The following is an 18,842-nucleotide window of genomic DNA, read 5'->3' as shown; positions in this document are numbered from 1 at the left end:
TTAACTTTTTTAAAGTACAAAATTTAGACAAAAAAATTACAACACAAGACACATACATAATTACATATACACCAAGATCCATAGTATAATGTAAACCCTTGTCCATGGTATAAAAATTGCATATGAACCTTTCAATCTATCATATATATAATTGGGTTTCACTGAAATTATTTACAATTCAATTTTTATAATATTAAGTTTAATATTATTATAAAAAATTATATATTAAAAAAAAAAAAACTTATCAAAAGTTATATTAAACACAAAATTAAATTTTAAAAAATAAAAATACCCTGTAAGTAAAAAAAATTAACTAATAAATAATAATTAAACATAATAGGTAAATTTAGACACAACGTATATATTAAAGGTATCTATGTCCTAGTTGGCTGGTTCACAGTTGTGATTTGTGATTAGACTCTGCCCCTGTAGTCTGTACACATTTTTATACCATAATTTCCATGCGAAAATCTATTTTAGATTTTTAGCAATCAGTTACAGAAAACCAAAAACAAAGTTAATCGACAACCAATCTTTCTCCAACGACAAGATGGTAGGTATCATAATTACTTGCAAATAGAAGAGAATAATATCCCATAACACAAACACACAGTCCAATAGGTAAACAACACAACTTTTTCCAAATCACTAGAACAACAAAATGTAACTATTATTCAGATAGGAGTTTTCAGCACCAACAAAACAAATGGTAACTAGGATGCTGTTGGCGGTCAGATCAGAAACCATGAATTTTGATGTGTTCCTTCTTCACAATTCCAGCCTGTTTCCAATTTCAAGGAACTTATCAGTTGAAGAAATTTATGATAGAGTCAGAAAAAAACCACAAACAAACCCCAAATTAAACCATTCATCAAAGCTCCCTTATGATATGCAGAGTCATAAAAAGAACTAAACAAATGAATGAGAAGAGCATCAGAATTCTCATAAGACTGTTATTACAACTTCAAAAACAGCAGGTAATCAGAGAACTAATTTTCACAAGACTGGATTGCCCTCAGACAAGGCAAATGAGTGTAAAGTAACTAATAGTAATGAACCATGTGCCTGAACTAATGATGGTTGCCTAGCCTAACTGACCACCTTGCCCCTCAAGAGCATGTATTATATCCAAAGTATTATCTAAGTCATTGAAGGTTACCTGGACAAGGAAGGTAGACACATTCTTCCGCTGGTCACCTTGAAGCTGAATAACCTACAAAAAAGAAATGTTCACAAGGTTGATTAGCAACAACACTGAGATCGTTATTATTACTTATGATGATCAAGAATATATATATATATATATATATATATATATATATATATATATATATAATCAAACAAAATACAGAAATATTAGTGCACCTGGCCTAGTTCAGGGTCCTGAACAACGGTTCCATTGCAGCAAAATTCTTTCTTAAGGTCCTTCAGTATTTTATTATAGCTGAATTCTTTCTTCAACCCCTGCACAGTTGTCAAGCTTTTCCTACCATTTCGCTGCTGAACACGAATGTGCACATAGTCTTTTGACCCAGCACCAGAATTTTCAGCATTTGCCTCGGCAAAAGGATCTGAGCAGATAAAAAAGCACAAATATGTCAAGCACATATAATGGAAAAGAAAAAAAAAAGTATCACTTAAAACTCAATGTGGCATTGGTGGCAATATAAATAACATAAAATAGTATTCTTATTACTCTTTTACTCAACTTGATACCACCAAAGTCTACTCTCCACTTGAAAATTACATGAACAATTGATACTCCATATATATTTTTCACCAAATACAGTTTAAGTTCTTAAATGCAAAAGTTTTTGCCACAGCAAATGAATATGGGAGTAAAGAAGACTGTACCAAAGGTGGAGGGAATCTGGAGGTCGAGATCAGACATGAAAATTGGTTGATAACTGAAAGGCGCTACACACACAATCAAATCTTCTGAGCTAATCTTGGATTCTCAGGCCTAGAAAGAAACGGGAAATTTTGCATCAGTATTTTCAGAAGCAAAAATTATCCAAATTCACATGCATATACAAACTATGAAACAATTTTGAGAAAACAATAAATAGATTGGAATTGCAAATAAAGTAATCAAATTTATTAGTTACACAACATAAAGTAATTATCTGTATAGACTCACTAACATCCATCCATAAACCATGTCACAGAACAAAATTTTGAAGGTTCAAACATAAATTAGGGTTGACGTGCTGGAAAGAAAGTAAAAAACTAACAAAATAACCTATATATCAATCTAAATCCACAGCAGCCCCCTCCCCTAGAACACACAAAAGAAAACCCAAAAGAGCAGAAAATCGGAACATTCGTTGAGTCCGGATTAAAAAGCAGTTTTAGACCTTCAATTTCACAACCTCACAAACAATTAAACCCAAATAACTGAATCAATCAGGGAAACAACTGCGTCAAATAAACACAAAGCTACCAGTTACATATACGAAGCAGTTTTATTCCACTCACTATTTAAAAAATAATAATAAGAGAGAGAATAGCGGCTTTAAGATCAGATCGAAAACGAAAAGAAGAAATATTTAAACATCGAGCTGAAATCCTGTTAGGAAATTGAATTTACATAACAATCAGAGGCAATAAACCCAAATCAAAACCGACAGCAAACAAAATCATGAAAACTATCAGACAAAAAAAAATCATTAACACGCAGAAGAAATTGAAATTACATCCGATATCTAAAGCTTATACCCGACCGTTCTAGGAAATTAGCGAATTGAACAGACATGTAAAGCTTAATTAAACTCGGATCCGCTAAGATCCACCCGTATGCGTACCTGATCGGGACGTAGGGTGAGGTGGGGAGGGAGAGATGGAGGAGAGTGACGATGGAGCAGACCCTAGATCCGGATAAGGCTGAGAGAGAAAAGAAGTGTGAAACGCCCACCGGTTGATACTTGCTACGCGTGCTGGTTTAAGCTGCATCGATAAACTGTAAAACGCCATTCTGAGTAATTATACGCTGCATGATGGAGCAGCTTACATACGTGCTCTTTTTCATTTTTATTGGACATTTTAATGATTTTTTTTGGGGACAATTTTAATGATAAGCAAGTAAGGAGTTAGGATGTCAATATTAGTCTATAATTGACGAATCGGTTAAATAATTTTGAAAAAATTTAGGATTAAAGTTAAGGTTGAACAATATATAGAAAATTTACATGTAAGCTCATCATTGGTAGTTTTTATTAAATTTGTAAATAAAGTTTAATAAATTTATTACAAAATTATATATTTTTATGAAAAATAAATTTATTATAATTATTATGTTATAGTGTAAATATATTAATTATTTTTAGTTTAAATTTAGAAATGGAAATTTATATTTGATTGAATGGTGTGTAAATTTATATTTATTGATATAATGTGCTAGATTATTAGTATTGAAAATGTCAAAAGTTTTAAATGAGTTCACCTTATAGGTATGAGGTTTTAGGGTTAGGGCCAATTTTTTTTAACTCAGCTAGAAAAAAAAAATTGATAAGCCCAACAAACCGACAAGGCTAGTCTGAAACTAAATAGGCTAGCCAGATTGATATCCCTAGGCAATAGGTTACCGCAATTTATATTGTGGACTATGGTTTCAAACGACGTCATTTTATATTACCATAAGAGTAAAGTCCCAAAACATATGGCTACCCAGTCCGTATACGCACATTTGTTATGCCATGGACCAAGGTCCACCTTGCAAGGTGGACTCTAGTTATTTCTATGCCAATTAATGTGTATTTTTAGTATTAGAATTGTGAACTTTTACATATAAATTATGTTTCTAAGTCAAAACACATAACAACAGTATAAGAATTATTGTGAATACAATACAAGGTCATCAAATCCTAATATGTTAATATTGTATGACTGCAGTATTTGAAAGGAACTTGTGGATACAAATCAATTATATATATGTTAACATTATGCGTTCGTAGTATACAAATTGTGAATTTATAAAGGTAAATTGTGAACATTTGACAAGTAAATTGTGTATGGTGGGGTCCACATAATAACTTGCCGTGTACGCATTTCAACTAAAAAGTATTATATATTTCACGTGAAAATTGTATAACACAAAATTTACTCTTTATCTTGTAATTCCTCACAATTGTTATATCACGGACCTTGGGTGCATGTGAAATGTGCATGTGAGCACCTATTTTATCTGCTTGAAAAAATTTCAAATAAAATTTATTTTTTTCTGTTTCTTTTTGTACAAATAAAATTAATGTGTAAAAAATATATCATTAATAAGCTCTAATTGAGGTCTTTTAAATGACATTCATATATGTTTTTATTTTTTTTAAATAAATTTATAGGTCCATAAAATCATTACTTTAGTGTAATGTTTATGTACATTAAACCTTATATATATATATATATATTTGATATACTTATGTATATTAATAAGATTTATGTATATTAACATATAAAATAAATATTATAAACATAGTATATGGTAAATATTATTAAACATAATTCATTGATTGATGTTAAAAATTTAATATAAAACGACGTAAAGGTCCCACGATATAAATTGCATCTCAATTAATACCTGAATGAGTTGACGTTTATGCATTGCTATTTTTATTTCTCATTTAAGCTTAAGATCTGCCAAGAACCTTGTGGTCAAGTGGCATCAAACCCTTCTCTTTATATAGGAGGTGGTGGGTCGGAGGCAATACTGATTCTAAAAAAATTTAAGCCTAATATCTGGTCCTAATATATGGTTGGAGACAGGCAATACCAAAATGGGATACACATTTGCTGTTTCTAGACCCACCATGTTTAGCTATCTCATTAACAGATTCAGGCTCTAAAATTGGACAGTATACCAAAATGGTTAAGGCTTAAAAGAGATTCAACAAAAAAGTATGATCCTCTATGAATATACTTGCTAAAAGTAGTGCTTTTCTCATTATACAGATAAATAATCCAGTGTAATACAGTTATACAAACAAGTATAGCAGATAACACCAAAGCACCACAACTGTAAACTCTTTTCATACCATAACTACCAGCCAACTGAAATGCCAAAACTACAAGCTCATCTTCAAGTTCAAAGATTGTACATTAGTGATGTCTGCGGCGATCCTTCTCCCTAGATGAATACGAGGAACTATGATAGTCACGATCTGCATAAAATTAACATTGTCAAGAAGATTCTGGATTTCTGTCGGAGCCAAATACCGAAGGTGAAGTGAAAGCTGAGACTGAAGCAGTTGGCGAAAACTGAGAATGGCCAATCCTCAGTTTTTTCTGTCATGAAGCTTAATATTTGCCATCTTTGTTATGCATTATTGTAATTCATGGATGACATAATCTTCCAGGAATCTTTACTGACTTAAGGTTGATGATAAATTGTCCACTTCTTTATTTATGTATTTGTGTAGGAGTGATAATTGAGGAGTTTATTTTGGAATTGAATAATAGATAAACTATATATGGAGAGAATAATATAGGCAACCTATACAATAGGCTATGAAATAGGAAATTGACTTTTAACTAACAGGACTTATTCTACTACCTCTAATACACCCCCTCAAGCGCATGGTTGGAGAGGAACAACATTGAGCTTGGACCGGAGAGCAGCGAAACGTGGAGAGGGTAGAGGCTTGGTGAAGATGTCAGCAAGTTGATCTTTAGTCGACACGAAGTTAACCTGGAAGTCCCCAGAGGCAACCTTGTCCCTGACGAAGTGGTAGTCAATCTCCACATGTTTGGTGCGGGCATGAAATACCGATTAGCGCACATGTATGTTGCGCCGAGATTGTCACACCAGAGTATGGCCGGTTGGCCGGAGTGTAGCCCCAATTCCTGTAGTAATGACACGACCCATGTGACCTCAGCCGAGACATCAGCTAAGCCCTTGTACTCAGCCTCTGTTGAGGAACGAGCAACGGTGCGTTGCTTGCGGGAAACCCAAGAGATCAAGTTAGGCCCAATAAATACTGCATACCCACTAGTGGACTTGCGATCTGTCGGACACCCAGCCCAGTCGGAGTCGGAAAAAGCATGAATATCCGTCGAAGGTGATGGTGCGATTCGGAGCCCGTAGTCTAGAGTGCCCTTAACATACCGGAGGACACGCTTCAGGAGACCCCAATAACCAATACTAGAAATACCCAAACCTGTGCCATCACCGACTCGGAGCACGTCAGTTCCGGAATATCCCTCGGCATGCGTTATCATCGCTGGATCAGGAGTAGCATGGGAGGATGCTCCCGTGTCTTGAATCCAAGCAGCGCCCTCCTGCTGTACGCCAACTTCCCCAGCGACCGCAACATGAGCTTGTGCCGGTGGCTGATCCGAATACCTGCGGTAACAAAACACGGCAGTGTGGCCGTGTGAGCGGCATATCTGACAACGCGGTGATCCTCCGCGACCACCACGCCCTTGGCCTCCTCGGCCTCTCGCCTGCCAGTGCTGTCCGCGGCCACCACCACGATGCTGTCGGCCACCGGATCCTCCATCACCAGTGTGTTGCCAACCTCTGTTCGCTACCATCGCCGTCGGATTCCCAGACGGCAGAGGAGCGTCACCGGCAGCGAACTCATCGCCATAAATGAACTGTTGTGTTTGCAAGCAGTCAGATAGTTGAGGGATTGACACGGGGTTACCTGAGACAACCAACGAAGCCGCCATTGCTCTGAATTCCGACCGGAGCCCCCTGAAGACGTAGAGGTTCTGTTCGTCGAGGGAAACCGGCCGGCCGGCAAGAGCCAAATCCTCAACTAGAAGTTGCGCCCGTCCGAGATATTCCGCCGGCGTGGAGTCTCCCTGCCGCAGCGACTGGAATTGGGCTAAAAGGTTGAGGCAGCGAGCACGGGTGGAGGAGCTCAGTGCGGCCTCAATGGAACTCCACACCTCCCGCGCGGTGGATCGGCCAACCGCGAGGTACATTACCTCTTCCGAGAGTGAGGACACCAACATGGACAAGATACTCTGATCTTGTTGAATCCAAACTGCGTGCGCCGGGTTGATAGCAGCGGCGGAGGTGGCCTCCGATGACGCAACAGTGGTGGGAGCAGAGGAGGGAGGGAGCGTAGCCGGTGGACACGGAGTGCTCCCGTCGACATAGCCAAGCAAGTTCTGGCCTTTGAGGAACGGCACCAATTGAGTGCGCCAGAACAGGTAGTTGTGTGTCGTTAGTTTGAGCGACACGAAGTGGTGAGCCGAGGTGAGATGATTCTGATGGGTGTTGGCCGGCGCCGGAGTAACGGCTGCGGAAACGATACGTTCGGAGTCTTGCGCAGCCATCGTAGGTGAGAGAGAGAGAAAGAAATCCTATCGCTAATCTGATACCAAATTGAGGAGTTTATTTTGGAATTGAATAATCGATAAACTATATATGGAGAGAATAATATAGGCAACCTATACAATAGGCTATGAAATAGGAAATTGACTTTTAACTAACAGGACTTATTCTACTACCTCTAATAGTGATGAGAGTTAGGAAGAAGGGGGAAAGAGTTCTGCAGATGAATAATGCTGCTTTCCTGTATGCCTCTATTTCTTGGACTATAAACATTTGTATCTTAACATATTGTGAGTGTGTTTACTCCCCCACCCCTAAGATATAAATGACGTTTCATTCCACCAATTAGTAGTTTAATTAGGTGAAGTTTTATGACATTCAACTCTGAACTCTTAATTAATCAAAATTCAAGTGAAGTTTCCTGATATTCAACTTCGATTACTCGAAATCCTGACGAGACATTGAACTCTAAACTATGCATTAGTAGAACATAGATGAAGTTTTATTCCCTCAATTAGTAGAAACTTAGGTGACGGTAAAGTTTTTGGCCGAGTGACCGTAAAGTTTTTTGACGAATCAAAATTCAAGTGAAATTCTTTAACATTTAACTCTAAACTCTAGATTAGTTGAAATCTTTATAAGATTTTATGATATTGAATCCTAATATCTTAGTTGAATTTACATAATTAGTCATGTTTAGTAACATAGTTAACTTATCAGTCAATTTTAACTTATTTGATCACTATTAACTTTTTGACTTAATTAAACAATCAATATCAAGTTATCAACTATAAGATAACAGTTAATTTACCAAACACTTTTATACACATCAGCTAATGCTATCAACTACTAACCCTATAAGCTAATAACTGAGCAATCAAAACCTTTTCTAATACATATTACAAAATCCAAAAAAAAAAATCAAAATCAAAGTCTTTTCTTGTTCATGCTATCCACAAGATGGCGCATTTGGAATCTCCAAAACATTAAATAAGCTAAACCCAAACCAATAAGAACAAAGATCCAAACATTGTCTTCTCTTTTTTCATTTTCCGACTCTATTTCCATTATTCCAAACTCATCCCTCTCCGCATTTACCATAATGCCCTCGTGGATATGTCCATATAACACGTACACCCTGTCCAAATTCCCCACCGTCACTGCAGAAGCGTGCCGGTCTTCTTCGAGGGCAGTTTCGTCAAACACCACCCCTTCCATCCAACTATCGGGGCTTTTTAGGAAATATAGTTTCCGGCGGCTAACCGCCACCACGACGCCGTCGCCCCTGACGGCGATCCCGTCCGCCGCCGTTAAGTCCTTGTTGAGGAGAACGGTCCTGGCGCCGCCGTTTTCAACGTCGACTTTGAAGAGCTTCCCGGTGTTGGATTGGACGGCGAGTAGATAGCCCTTGGAGTTGTAAACGACGCCGTTTAGGCCGCATTTGTGGTAGTCGGCGGTGGCGTCCACCGGATACGATTTGAACGCCTTCGATCTGGACAGCACGGAGGCCTTGCCGTCGAAATTGACTTTCCAAATGAGATTTCTCCCCGAGTTGGTGACATAAGCGTTGCCGGAGAAATCCGTTGTGACGTCATTTGCGACGGATTCGATAGGGTTCCAATCATCTTCTTCGTCGTCGATGAGCGGGGTTAGGAAGAGGCGGCGAAGGGAGATTAGGTCATAAGCCGCGAGGGCGTTGAAGGGTTCCGGCTCAGAAGCGGAAGGCGGGCAGTGGACGACGGCGAGGACGCGGTAGTGGCTCCGGTCTAGAGCGATGCCCAAGATCTTCGAGTTCGCCGGAAGAGATTCGTCGGAGATTAGGGTTTCGGAGACGCCGGCGTCAGAGACGGAGACGAGCTTTGGATAGCGTAGAGAGCCAACGATGAAGTGCTGGGACCTTGGGTCCCACACGAAGGACTCCGGGAAAAGGTTCTCCGATCGGAAGTTGATGACGTGGGGTACCCGTCCGGCGACTACACTCACGAGAAATACGACGGAGAAGAGAACAACGATAGCCGATGTTGTTTTCGACATCCTTTGGGATTTCCTGTTGGAATCAAATGCTTATATTAAGGATATAAATACGTAATTATATAAATAACATAAAATAGTATTCTTATTACTCTTTTACTCAACTTGATACCACCAAACTCTATACTGTCCATTCTAAAATTACATGAACAATTAATACTCCATATATATTTTTCACCAAATACAGTTTAAGTTTTTTTTTTTTTTTTTTTTTTTAGTATTACTGACTCTGTTACAATGTAATATCTGTTCATAACTACTTTCTCAACCTGAAACACAAAGAGTCAACAGCAAATGGATATAGCAAATGGATATGGCAGTAAAGAAGACTGTACCAAAGGTGGAGGGAATCTGGAGGTCGAGATCACACATGAAAATTGGTTGATAACTGAAAGGCGCTACACACACAAACAAATCTCCTGAGCTAATCTTGGATTCTCAGGCCTAGAAAGAAAGGGAAAATTTTGCATCAGTATTTTCATAAGCAAAAATTATCCAAATTCACATGAAAGAAATTTGAGAAAACAATAAATAGATTGGGAATTGCCAATAAAGTAATCAAATTTATTAGTTACACAACATAAAGTAATGATCTGTATAGACTCACTAACATACATGCCATAAAGGCATAAACCATGCCACAGAACAAAATTTTGAAGGTTCACACATAAATTAGGGTTGACATGCTGGAAAGAAAGTAAAAAACTCAGAAAATAACCTATATATCAATCTAAATCCACAGCAGCCCCCTCTCCTAGAACACACACAAAAGAAAACCAAAAAGAGCAGAAAATCGGAATATCCGTTCAGTCCGGATTAAAAAGCAGTTTTAGACCTTCAATTTCACAACCTCACAAACAATTAAACCCAAATAACTGAACCAATCAGGGAAAAAACTGCGTCAAATAAACACAAATCTACCAGTTACATATACGAAGCAGTTTTATTCCACTGGGGGGTGGGGAAGAAGAAGAATAAAATAGCGGCTTTAAGATCAGATCGAAAACGAAAAGAAGAAATATTTAAACATCGATGTATCAAAACTGAAATCCAAACTATCAGACCAAAAAAAAAATCATTAACACGCAGAAGAAATTGAAATTACATCCGATATCCAAAGTTTATATCCGACAGTTCAAGGAAATTAATGAATTGAAGAGACATGTAAAGCTTAATTAAACTCGGATCCACTAAGATCCACCCGTATGCGTACCTTATCCGGAGAAGACTGAGAGAGAAAAGTCGTGTGAAACGCCCACCGGTTGATACTTGCTACGCGTGCTGGTTTACTTGGGCTGTTTGGCTTACAGTAATAAAGGGAGTTACAATTAGAATTCATTGAATTAATAAATTACTATGTTTGGTACGAGAATTGTAATTCGAATTGTAATTTCCTTCCCTTGTTGAATTAGAATTTTTACACCCTCATGGAAATTATAATTTGGTCTTTGGGGAGAAACAAAGCTTGGATGAAGATTATTTTACCCTTCAATTATTATTATTATTACATAAGAGCATTTCAGTCATTGTATCATCTATTCCTTTTCAACTCTCTGTACTCCTATTCCTGCATACCAAACACTGCAATATTTATCGAATTATGATTCCACTAAATTACAATTCTTTTCCCCCTAATTCCCTCCTCCCAACCTGCAAAACGCCATTCTGAATAATTATACGCTGCATGACGGAGCAGCTTACATATGTGCTCTTTCTCATTTTATTGGACATTTTAATGATGAGCAAGCAAAAGTTTGCAAAATTTAAAATTATATATTCACAATTTTAGAACTTTATATTTTATAATTTTAGATCTCAATATACAAAATTCCATTACTCATTCACAATTTTTGAACTCTATATTTACAATTTTGTTATATTAATTTAAAATTTGTGTTATACTATAAAATATAGAGTTTTGAAATTGTGAACATAGAGTTCCGAAATTGTGAACATAGAGTTCTGAAATTGTGAATATAGAATTCAAAAATTATGAATATAGAGTTTAAAAATTGTGAACATAGAGTTTTAAAATTTTGAACATGGACATGAGTACACCTTGCAAGGTAGACCCGGGTCTATAGCATAGCAACCGGAAGAAGTTAGGATGTCAATCTTAGTCTAAAATTGAGTCCAAACTTGACGAATTGGTTTAAGTTTAAAAAGTTTTAAGATTATCTTAAAAAAAAAAAAGTTTTAAGATTAAAGTTAAGAAATTTTAGCCCATAAAAAATTAGTTGAAAATTGACAAGTTTAATGATATGGGTTTGCCTAAAAAATTAAGGTTGAACAAAATATATAGAAAATCTACATGTAAACTCATCTTTAGTAGCTTTTATTAAATTTATTAAAAAATTTTAATAAATTTATTACAAAATATATGAAACATAAATAATGAAAAAATTAAGTTATTATAATAATAATATTATAATGTAAATATATTAATTATGTTTAGTTTGAATTTAGAAATGGAAGCTTATATTGATTGAATGATCTATAAAGTTTATATTTATTGATATATAATGTGTTTATTATTAGAATTTAAAGTTTAAAATATTGATTTGAAAATGTCAAAAGTTTTAATTGAGCCCGCATAATAGGTCTGAGGATTTAGGATTAAGACCAAAACTTTTTTAACTTGACTAGAAAAAATAAGATGGCTAGATTGATATCTCTAGACAGTAGGTTACCGCAATTTATATCGTGGACCATGATTTCAAACGACGTCATTTAATATCAAGTAGTTAAGTAGTATGGTTAGATATGGTACTAGGACCCATAAGAGTAAATGTCCAAAATATATGATGGTCTAGTTTGTATACGTATTTCAACTAAAAAGTATTATATTTTTCACATAAAAAATGTCTTACAAAAGATTTACTCTTTATTTACTTCCTTTTATCTTTGGGATTCCTCACAATTGTTATATCGCGAACCTTGGGTGCATGTGAGCACCTATTTTATTTGCTTAAAAAAATTCAACTTAAATGTATTTGTATCTTTCTCCTTTAGTACAAATAAAATTAATGTGTAAAAAATATCATTAATAAGCTCTAATTAAAATTTTTAATTGACATTCATATTTATTTTTAATTTTTTAAAAATAAATCTATAGGTACATAAAACAATTATTTTAGTATAATGTTTATGTACATTAAACCTTGTTTTTATGAATTATAGAAAAAACATTATAAACTTCTTATAAAGTGAATGAAAAATACATTAAATTTTATTTTTATAATTATATAAAATGAATATTATTAACATACTACATAGTGAATGAAAATATATATATAATAAATTATAAATTGATTGACGTTAAAAACTTAATATAAAAAGATGTCAAGGTCCCACGATATAAATTGCACCTCAATTAATACCTGCATGAGTTGACGTTTATGCATATTGCTATTTTTATTTCTCATTTAAGCCTACGATCTGGTTGGTGTTTAGCTATCTCATTAACAATGCTGTCTAAATTCTAAAATTGGACAGTATACCAAAATGGTTCAGGCTCTAAAAGAGATTCAACAAAAATTAAGTTTGATCCTCTATGAATATACTTGCTAAAAGTAGTGGTTTTCTCATTATACAGATAAATAATCCGGTGTAATACAATTATACAAACAAGTATAGCAGATAACACCTAAGCACCACAACTGTAAACTCTTTTCATACCATAACTACCAGTCTACCAGCCAACTGAAATGCCAAAAATACACAAACTCATCTTCAAGATCAAAGATTGTACGCTAGTGATGTCTGCGGCGATCCTTCTCCCTTGATGAATACGAGGAACTATGATAGTCACGATCTGCATAAAATTAACATTGTCAAGAAGATTCTGGATTTCTGGTGGCATGTTACTAAAGAAAATACATCTGTAGTTCACCATACCTCGAGAAGAGTGACGTTTTGACCTCTCCAGGTGCCCTGCATTATTTAGATAAGTTTAGTAAACATATTAAACATTAAACATACAATGACAAAGCCCGGGAACAATGGTATAATGGGAAAATTCACAAAGCAATTTGAATATTACCTTTGTCTCTTGAATGATAGCCCCTCCCCTTGGCCCTATCCCTTTCCCTTTCAATATCTTCTCGCTCCCTTTCCCTGTCAGATTCCCTTCCCCTATCACGGTCCCATGACTTTGATCTTTCCTTCTTCCTCTCCCTGCCTCTATCCTTATCCCTGTCCCTGTCCTTGTCTTGGTCCTTGCCCTTTTCCCCACCTGCCTCAGCTTTATGCACAGTTATAGACTTTGAACCTGGTTCTTCCTTTGCCTCTCCTTCAGAAGGCACGCTTTTAGACTCTTCATCACTCTTTGATTCCTTTGCCTTCTCAAGAGGAGCCCTGGTTACTGCATCTTTACCAGATTCCTGGCTCATTGTTGCAGAAGCCCCCTTAGGAGTACCAGTGTCATCATTTACAGAAGGGCCATTTGATGCCACTTCCTGACAAGTACAAGAGAGGAAATATAAATATTGTGATAAATCATATTGATTCTTAGTATCAGAAACTGTGCATCAATTACCAACAAAATTTCTCGGGTTGACATGGTGAAGCTTTATATGTTAACCTCTTTTAAATGAGAACAAAAAATAGAGCATGAATTTTTCTCTGTGGAAATGATATGAGTTTAAACCTTGGTGCTTACTAGGGGAAAGAACACATGACAAAGTAGAAAATTTAAAGCAGATTACAATAGAGGAGGCATTTTGACCTTCGGGATTGGCTGAGAAGGTGAATCCCATAATCTATTTGATGTTGAAAAAGAACCACTTTCCTTGCATACAGACATATACTGTGCCTTTGGAAGATTGTAAAGTTGAGCCAGAACTCGGCAAACTTCGTCAATCCCAGCCTTATCTGCATCAAATGCTTTCCACCATGGAGGATTCTCAGGCAAGGGTATATGAAATCTACGGGCTGCAGCATACACAACTCCACAAGCCACAACTTCACTCTTAAATCTAACACACAGAGTTGTGCGCAAACTGCACAATAAATGGGGAAATGTCAGCAGAATGGAAGAAAGAAATATTCAGATAAAAAAATAAAAAATAATTTAAAAAAAAAAGTAAAAACAGGAAAAAGAAAATGGAGAAATTATCAAAACCAAGCTAAATGGCTATGAATAGTAATTGGAAAGAAGCTACAAGTTTGCAATTTGGAATTACTGTGCTGTGTCACCTTTAAAAATTGTCTACAACTAAAAACCCAAATCTGATGTAGTTGGGATCTCTACATCTATAAGTATATATATAAATATAAATATAAATAATTACATTATACACACAACCAATCCTTTTGTTTTTGATAGGTAAAAACATATAGCCAATATCATACTAATGAATATTAATAGTAATAATAGCAATAACATAATTGATCAACTCAATATAGTATAAGAGAATTAGTTTGAGACATTACATCAGGAAACTTCACTAGTTCACAACTTCACGTTGTAATAGGTGAGGAAAATGACATTGAAAATGCATAAATGTGGAGGAAACATTGCATACATACAGAGAAAACTATCAGATAACTCCATCACATTAGCTAGATCAGTGGCTGTGTATTATTTTGTATTAGGTTTTTAAAAAATAATAATAAAGCACAAGTAAAATTGACAGTAAATGTTGGGGAAGCTCTAAGAGAACTTGTGGCAAAAACTAGTAAGAAAAACAGATACCACAAAAACGTGATTAAACATAATACTTCTTTTTATCACTTCTAAAATATTCAGAATTAGCATCTAAATCATGCACAAAACTATGTACTGCTACTCTGCTAGTGTCAAGCTGTACTATTTCAAGAAAGAGCATGTGTACTATGTCAGAGCTGCTTGTTTGGATTATACGGAGTACCTGTCATTTGCAAGATTCCATGCTTCCTGTCTCAGTTCATCAGGCATTCCAAGAGTTGCAATATAATTTGATATAAATTTGTGGGGGTGTTCAACATGGCAGATGAAACCCATCTCTTTCAGAAGGTGCCTTTCCGTTCTGATCAAATCTGCCTTCAGATCAACATATTTCTGTCCAGAGAATGAATAACAAGGTTTTAAATCTAAAATCAACTCACTTACAGTTGAAAATACATAAACCAAAAGGCAATACAAATAAGAAGCATCTTCTTTTCCTTTTATCACTTTGAATCTCTTTCTGGAGAGGATTCGTAAATGAGGAAAAGAACTATAACAACAAAAAGGGACGAACAACTAAACAAATACAGGGCATAGCCTCATCCCCCAGGCCGCTTCCTGGAAAAATAAGAAAATTAATGATAAAAAAAACCAATATCCACAATGATAAACCAATATCCCGACTCCTACTTTGTAAAGATTATCAAATCTAACCTTTGAAGAAGTATCCAAATGTTCTATGGGTAAATTCTCCCTCCGACATTCCATTCTGTGGAAAACAATGAGGACCTGCCTGGCTTTTCGAGGACACTCTTCAAGTTTTGAGGCAAGCCACACACAACTAGCAGCAACCCTCTGTACATAGTAAATGCCAAGTCAGAATGAAAATCACAACTTGTGCAACTATTAAACTTGCATAGGTAATTGATTGCTTTCATATTCGGGAGGAGCAAGGGGGGAAATGAGATATACCTTCACATTAAAACGAGCAAATGACTTCTTGCAGTAAAAGCGGTGGAATAGTACTTGACCAGTGGCCATAACAGCTTGAGGTCTGCAGATAACCACATTAAGGAGATACATAGGCCATGTGTTGATCCATAAAGAAAATAGTCTGTTACAATAGAAACAACTTAATTGAAGATGCATCATTATCAACAACTGCATAACATAAACAAATATAAAGGATACAGTTTCAACAAAATCCCACTTTCTTGGATAAGATCACATCCATAGATTTGAAGGGTAGTCTCAGTGGCTTCATCTATTCCATCTCTCCGAGAAGGGGAGTTCTTAAGTTGTTCATCTGTTAGGTAAAAAGTGTCGATTGCTGTGTAAATCATAGTTGTTCTGAAGTTCAAGAAGTCTCTATCAACTGCAAACAAGAAAGAAAACAAGCTTTAAATTCCCTTGTTCAACAACATTACAACTATTGTTGAAAAAAAAGAAGAAGAAGAAGAAGAACTTAGAGAATTTAGTGTATCAAACAAACCCAAACAACGATTTGAAACGTGCAATAAAACATTAAGTAATTTGGATTTGAAGGTGGTCATAGTAAAACCTAACACATACAAAAAGGGTAAACACTACTATCCCAAGAAAGGCACAAGATGAGCAAAGCAAAGACCGAACATTGAAGTGCTATCAAATATAAAATAAACATTTCCCTAACACTCCACAGAACTTCAATTACAACTGAAGTTTGATACACAAATATAATGAATCAATAAAAAAGTAAAATAGTAAATTACCAATAAAGTTGGACTAAATCTATAATAATAACATAACATCTAAATAGCTACAAGTTGAGGCACAAACACAAGATAACAGTAACAATTATCACAAACACGTTAGATTTTGTGTAAATTTCCATTTGTCCAAACTTAGAAAGAGCACATGACATATCTTCATTCATTCCAGTTTTAAATGAAAACTAGACAGAAATTTAACTTAAGTTTGTGCCTCAAAAGTAACTATTCAAAGGATGTGTTCAGTAGGCACTGAGGCAAAGTGTGTCTTTTTGGTAATTAGCCCACATAAGAATACATAGAAGCAGTACAATTCTTTATATACTCATAGGCTCCAGGATACAAAATTCTTTTCCCATTTGGGCCTTGGCTAGTATCCATACACAATTAGCAAGAATTTCAGCCTGTGAGGATTAATAGAAGTAGCAAGTAATTATCTCATAACTTCAAGACTCAGGCATTCAAAACAACTAGTCCAAACCAAATCCCATAATTTATATAGGTATATCCAAGAACAGCACTAATTTTCAATTAGTTTCCAGCCTAGAAAGAGCATATGATGTTCTTGGTTCATTCTAATAAATGCTTTAATATCCCTTTATAAATGAAAACTTAACTTTTTTGCTGTTTGTTACGGAGTATTATTTTTCCAAGATTGTTCCTCAAAAAGTGATTATTCAAAGGACATTTTCAGTGTGTAGTGAAGCAAGTTTGTTCCTTTTCGTAACTAATCAAAAAAAAAATAACATTTAACACTTATTTACTTATCTATTCATAGGCTCCACAGTACAAACTTTTCCTACTCACTAGAATCCATCCACAATTACCATGAATTTCAGCCTGATAAAGGGTTACTCAACATAGCAAAGAATTATCTTAGAACTTCAAGCCTCACATGTTCAAAACAGTTAGTTCTAACCATGTGGTGCTCTGGCTGCTGTTCGCAGCAAAAATTTTTTGCTGCGATATTCTTGCTGTTGTTCGCAGCAAAAATATTTGATGTGAACATCAGTAAATAATAATTATTCGTAGCAAAATATATGAGTATTTACGAAAGGTTTGAAACGTAAATTGATGAAAAGTTTGTCTAGTTTAGATAGAGGGAAAAAAAGTTTGTCAAGATGAGGGATGATTTTAATGAAGTATAATAATGAAGAAAACGTCTGTAGAAATCTTATTCAAGTCTTATGAAAGTTAATAACTTTTTGAATACCATAATCGAATACCACCTAACTTTTAAATTGATAAAAGTCTATAAAAGACATGATTTAATACAACCCCTAACATCACTTTTTTTCTTTTCTAAAGGACATACTTTCTAACATCAAAATTTTCAATTAGAGATGCAAATTTCTAACAATAAACTTTCTAATATAAAAAATCAAGCAGTAAATAACAATAACAAATTTCGAATATACAAAAAGAAATCAATAATTCAATAAAAAACAACAAATTACCTGGTTCTGGCTTGTGTAGACTGCCGACTGAAATACTGCCGTGCAGGTTGTAAAGTGGTCTGAGGTACGTCGACGGGCCGGCAGCAGCAGTTCGCGGTGGACCTGTAGCCTGGCGGTGGTCTGTGGACTGTGAGACTGAGGAGTTCGCCAATCACAATAGACGGTGGCCTGAGGAATGGCGGGCGACGGAAACAGAAGTTCGCCGCTGTGCAGCTGTGCTACGTGGATCGATCGCTAGGTTTTTGAAATTTTAGGAATTGGGAATTTACAGGTGAAAGAATTTTTCTAAAAAGTAATATTTTTAAGTATCGCCATAAAAACGGCGCCGTTTTGTGGATATACTAAAAGGCATTGTGAGTAATTATATGGTCCATGATGGAGCAGAATACATACCCCTACACCCTTAGCTTCAACTGAATAAATTACCTACAAGACTTCACCCTTTAGCTTCTTCAGCCAATTTCTTCCACCATTCCTCCTATGATTTTCCAACACAATACAAAATCCATTGCAATGAATGCAAAGCTCCCCTAGGAAGATATTAAATGCAAATACATTCAAAGAAAACTCAAGAAATTCAAGTTATTTGAAAGATTGATATAATTAGGGAATCTAGAGAGAATGAAGAGTTTTTTTTTTAAATAAAGAAACAATCTCAAACACCTTACAAGATACACAAATTT

At 35.5% G+C, this 18,842-nt stretch overlaps 3 protein-coding genes across 5 annotated transcripts; all 3 read right to left on the bottom strand.

Annotated features, from left to right (window-relative positions):
* Positions 1-534: 534 nt before the first annotated feature.
* On the bottom strand, positions 535-2,948 carry LOC116011415 (protein translation factor SUI1 homolog). Its single transcript, XM_031250975.1, has 5 exons — positions 2,805-2,948; positions 1,855-1,963; positions 1,366-1,571; positions 1,160-1,213; positions 535-781 (listed from the first exon to the last, which is right to left on the bottom strand). Exons 2-5 carry the CDS (start codon positions 1,889-1,891, stop codon positions 737-739), a joined length of 342 nt encoding a protein of 113 aa, XP_031106835.1. The 5' UTR covers positions 1,892-1,963; positions 2,805-2,948; the 3' UTR covers positions 535-736.
* A 5,090-nt stretch (positions 2,949-8,038) lies between these two features.
* On the bottom strand, positions 8,039-10,662 carry LOC116009830. 3 transcript variants are annotated; one of them, XM_031248972.1, is made up of 3 exons: positions 10,521-10,662; positions 9,643-9,751; positions 8,039-9,323 (listed from the first exon to the last, which is right to left on the bottom strand). In XM_031248972.1, the coding sequence occupies exon 3, from the start codon at positions 9,308-9,310 to the stop codon at positions 8,204-8,206; it is 1,107 nt and encodes a 368-aa protein (XP_031104832.1). In that variant the 5' UTR covers positions 9,311-9,323; positions 9,643-9,751; positions 10,521-10,662; the 3' UTR covers positions 8,039-8,203. The 3 variants fall into 3 exon arrangements, with proteins under 3 accessions (XP_031104832.1, XP_031104833.1, XP_031104834.1); XM_031248973.1 differs by lacking the exon at positions 10,521-10,662 and adding an exon at positions 10,413-10,503; XM_031248974.1 differs by lacking the exon at positions 10,521-10,662 and adding an exon at positions 10,229-10,403.
* A 2,171-nt stretch (positions 10,663-12,833) lies between these two features.
* On the bottom strand, positions 12,834-18,431 carry LOC116009829 (cyclin-L1-1-like). Its single transcript, XM_031248971.1, has 9 exons — positions 18,160-18,431; positions 16,146-16,329; positions 15,927-16,008; positions 15,669-15,809; positions 15,178-15,347; positions 14,034-14,307; positions 13,350-13,764; positions 13,205-13,240; positions 12,834-13,121 (listed from the first exon to the last, which is right to left on the bottom strand). The coding sequence occupies exons 2-9, from the start codon at positions 16,295-16,297 to the stop codon at positions 13,060-13,062; spliced, it is 1,332 nt and encodes a 443-aa protein (XP_031104831.1). The 5' UTR covers positions 16,298-16,329; positions 18,160-18,431; the 3' UTR covers positions 12,834-13,059.
* Positions 18,432-18,842: the final 411 nt, after the last annotated feature.

The sequence above is a fragment of the Ipomoea triloba genome, chromosome 2 (assembly GCF_003576645.1).
Source record: "Ipomoea triloba cultivar NCNSP0323 chromosome 2, ASM357664v1".
NCBI lineage: Eukaryota > Viridiplantae > Streptophyta > Magnoliopsida > Solanales > Convolvulaceae > Ipomoea > Ipomoea triloba.
Note: the sequence above shows the minus strand (reverse complement) of the source record. Positions and strands in the feature narration are given on the sequence as shown.

What these genes read in the sequence shown, in the direction of transcription:
- LOC116009829 (XM_031248971.1), bottom strand. Translation starts at nt 16,297, where the DNA reads ATGATTTACACAGCAATCGACACTTTTTACCTAACAGATGAACAACTT. An exon ending in AGTGGGATTTTGTTGAAACT is followed by an intron (nt 16,009 to 16,145) that starts GTATCCTTTATA and finishes GGTTATCTGCAG; the next exon opens with ACCTCAAGCTGTTATGGCCA. An exon ending in ATTTGGATACTTCTTCAAAG is followed by an intron (nt 15,348 to 15,668) that starts GTTAGATTTGAT and finishes TTCTCTGGACAG; the next exon opens with AAATATGTTGATCTGAAGGC.
- LOC116011415 (XM_031250975.1), bottom strand. Translation starts at nt 1,891, where the DNA reads ATGTCTGATCTCGACCTCCAGATTCCCTCCACCTTTG. An exon ending in CCAGATTCCCTCCACCTTTG is followed by an intron (nt 1,572 to 1,854) that starts GTACAGTCTTCT and finishes TTATCTGCTCAG; the next exon opens with ATCCTTTTGCCGAGGCAAAT. An exon ending in TGTCTACCTTCCTTGTCCAG is followed by an intron (nt 782 to 1,159) that starts GTAACCTTCAAT and finishes AATTGGAAACAG; the next exon opens with GCTGGAATTGTGAAGAAGGA.
- LOC116009830 (XM_031248972.1), bottom strand. Translation starts at nt 9,310, where the DNA reads ATGTCGAAAACAACATCGGCTATCGTTGTTCTCTTCTCCGTCGTATTT.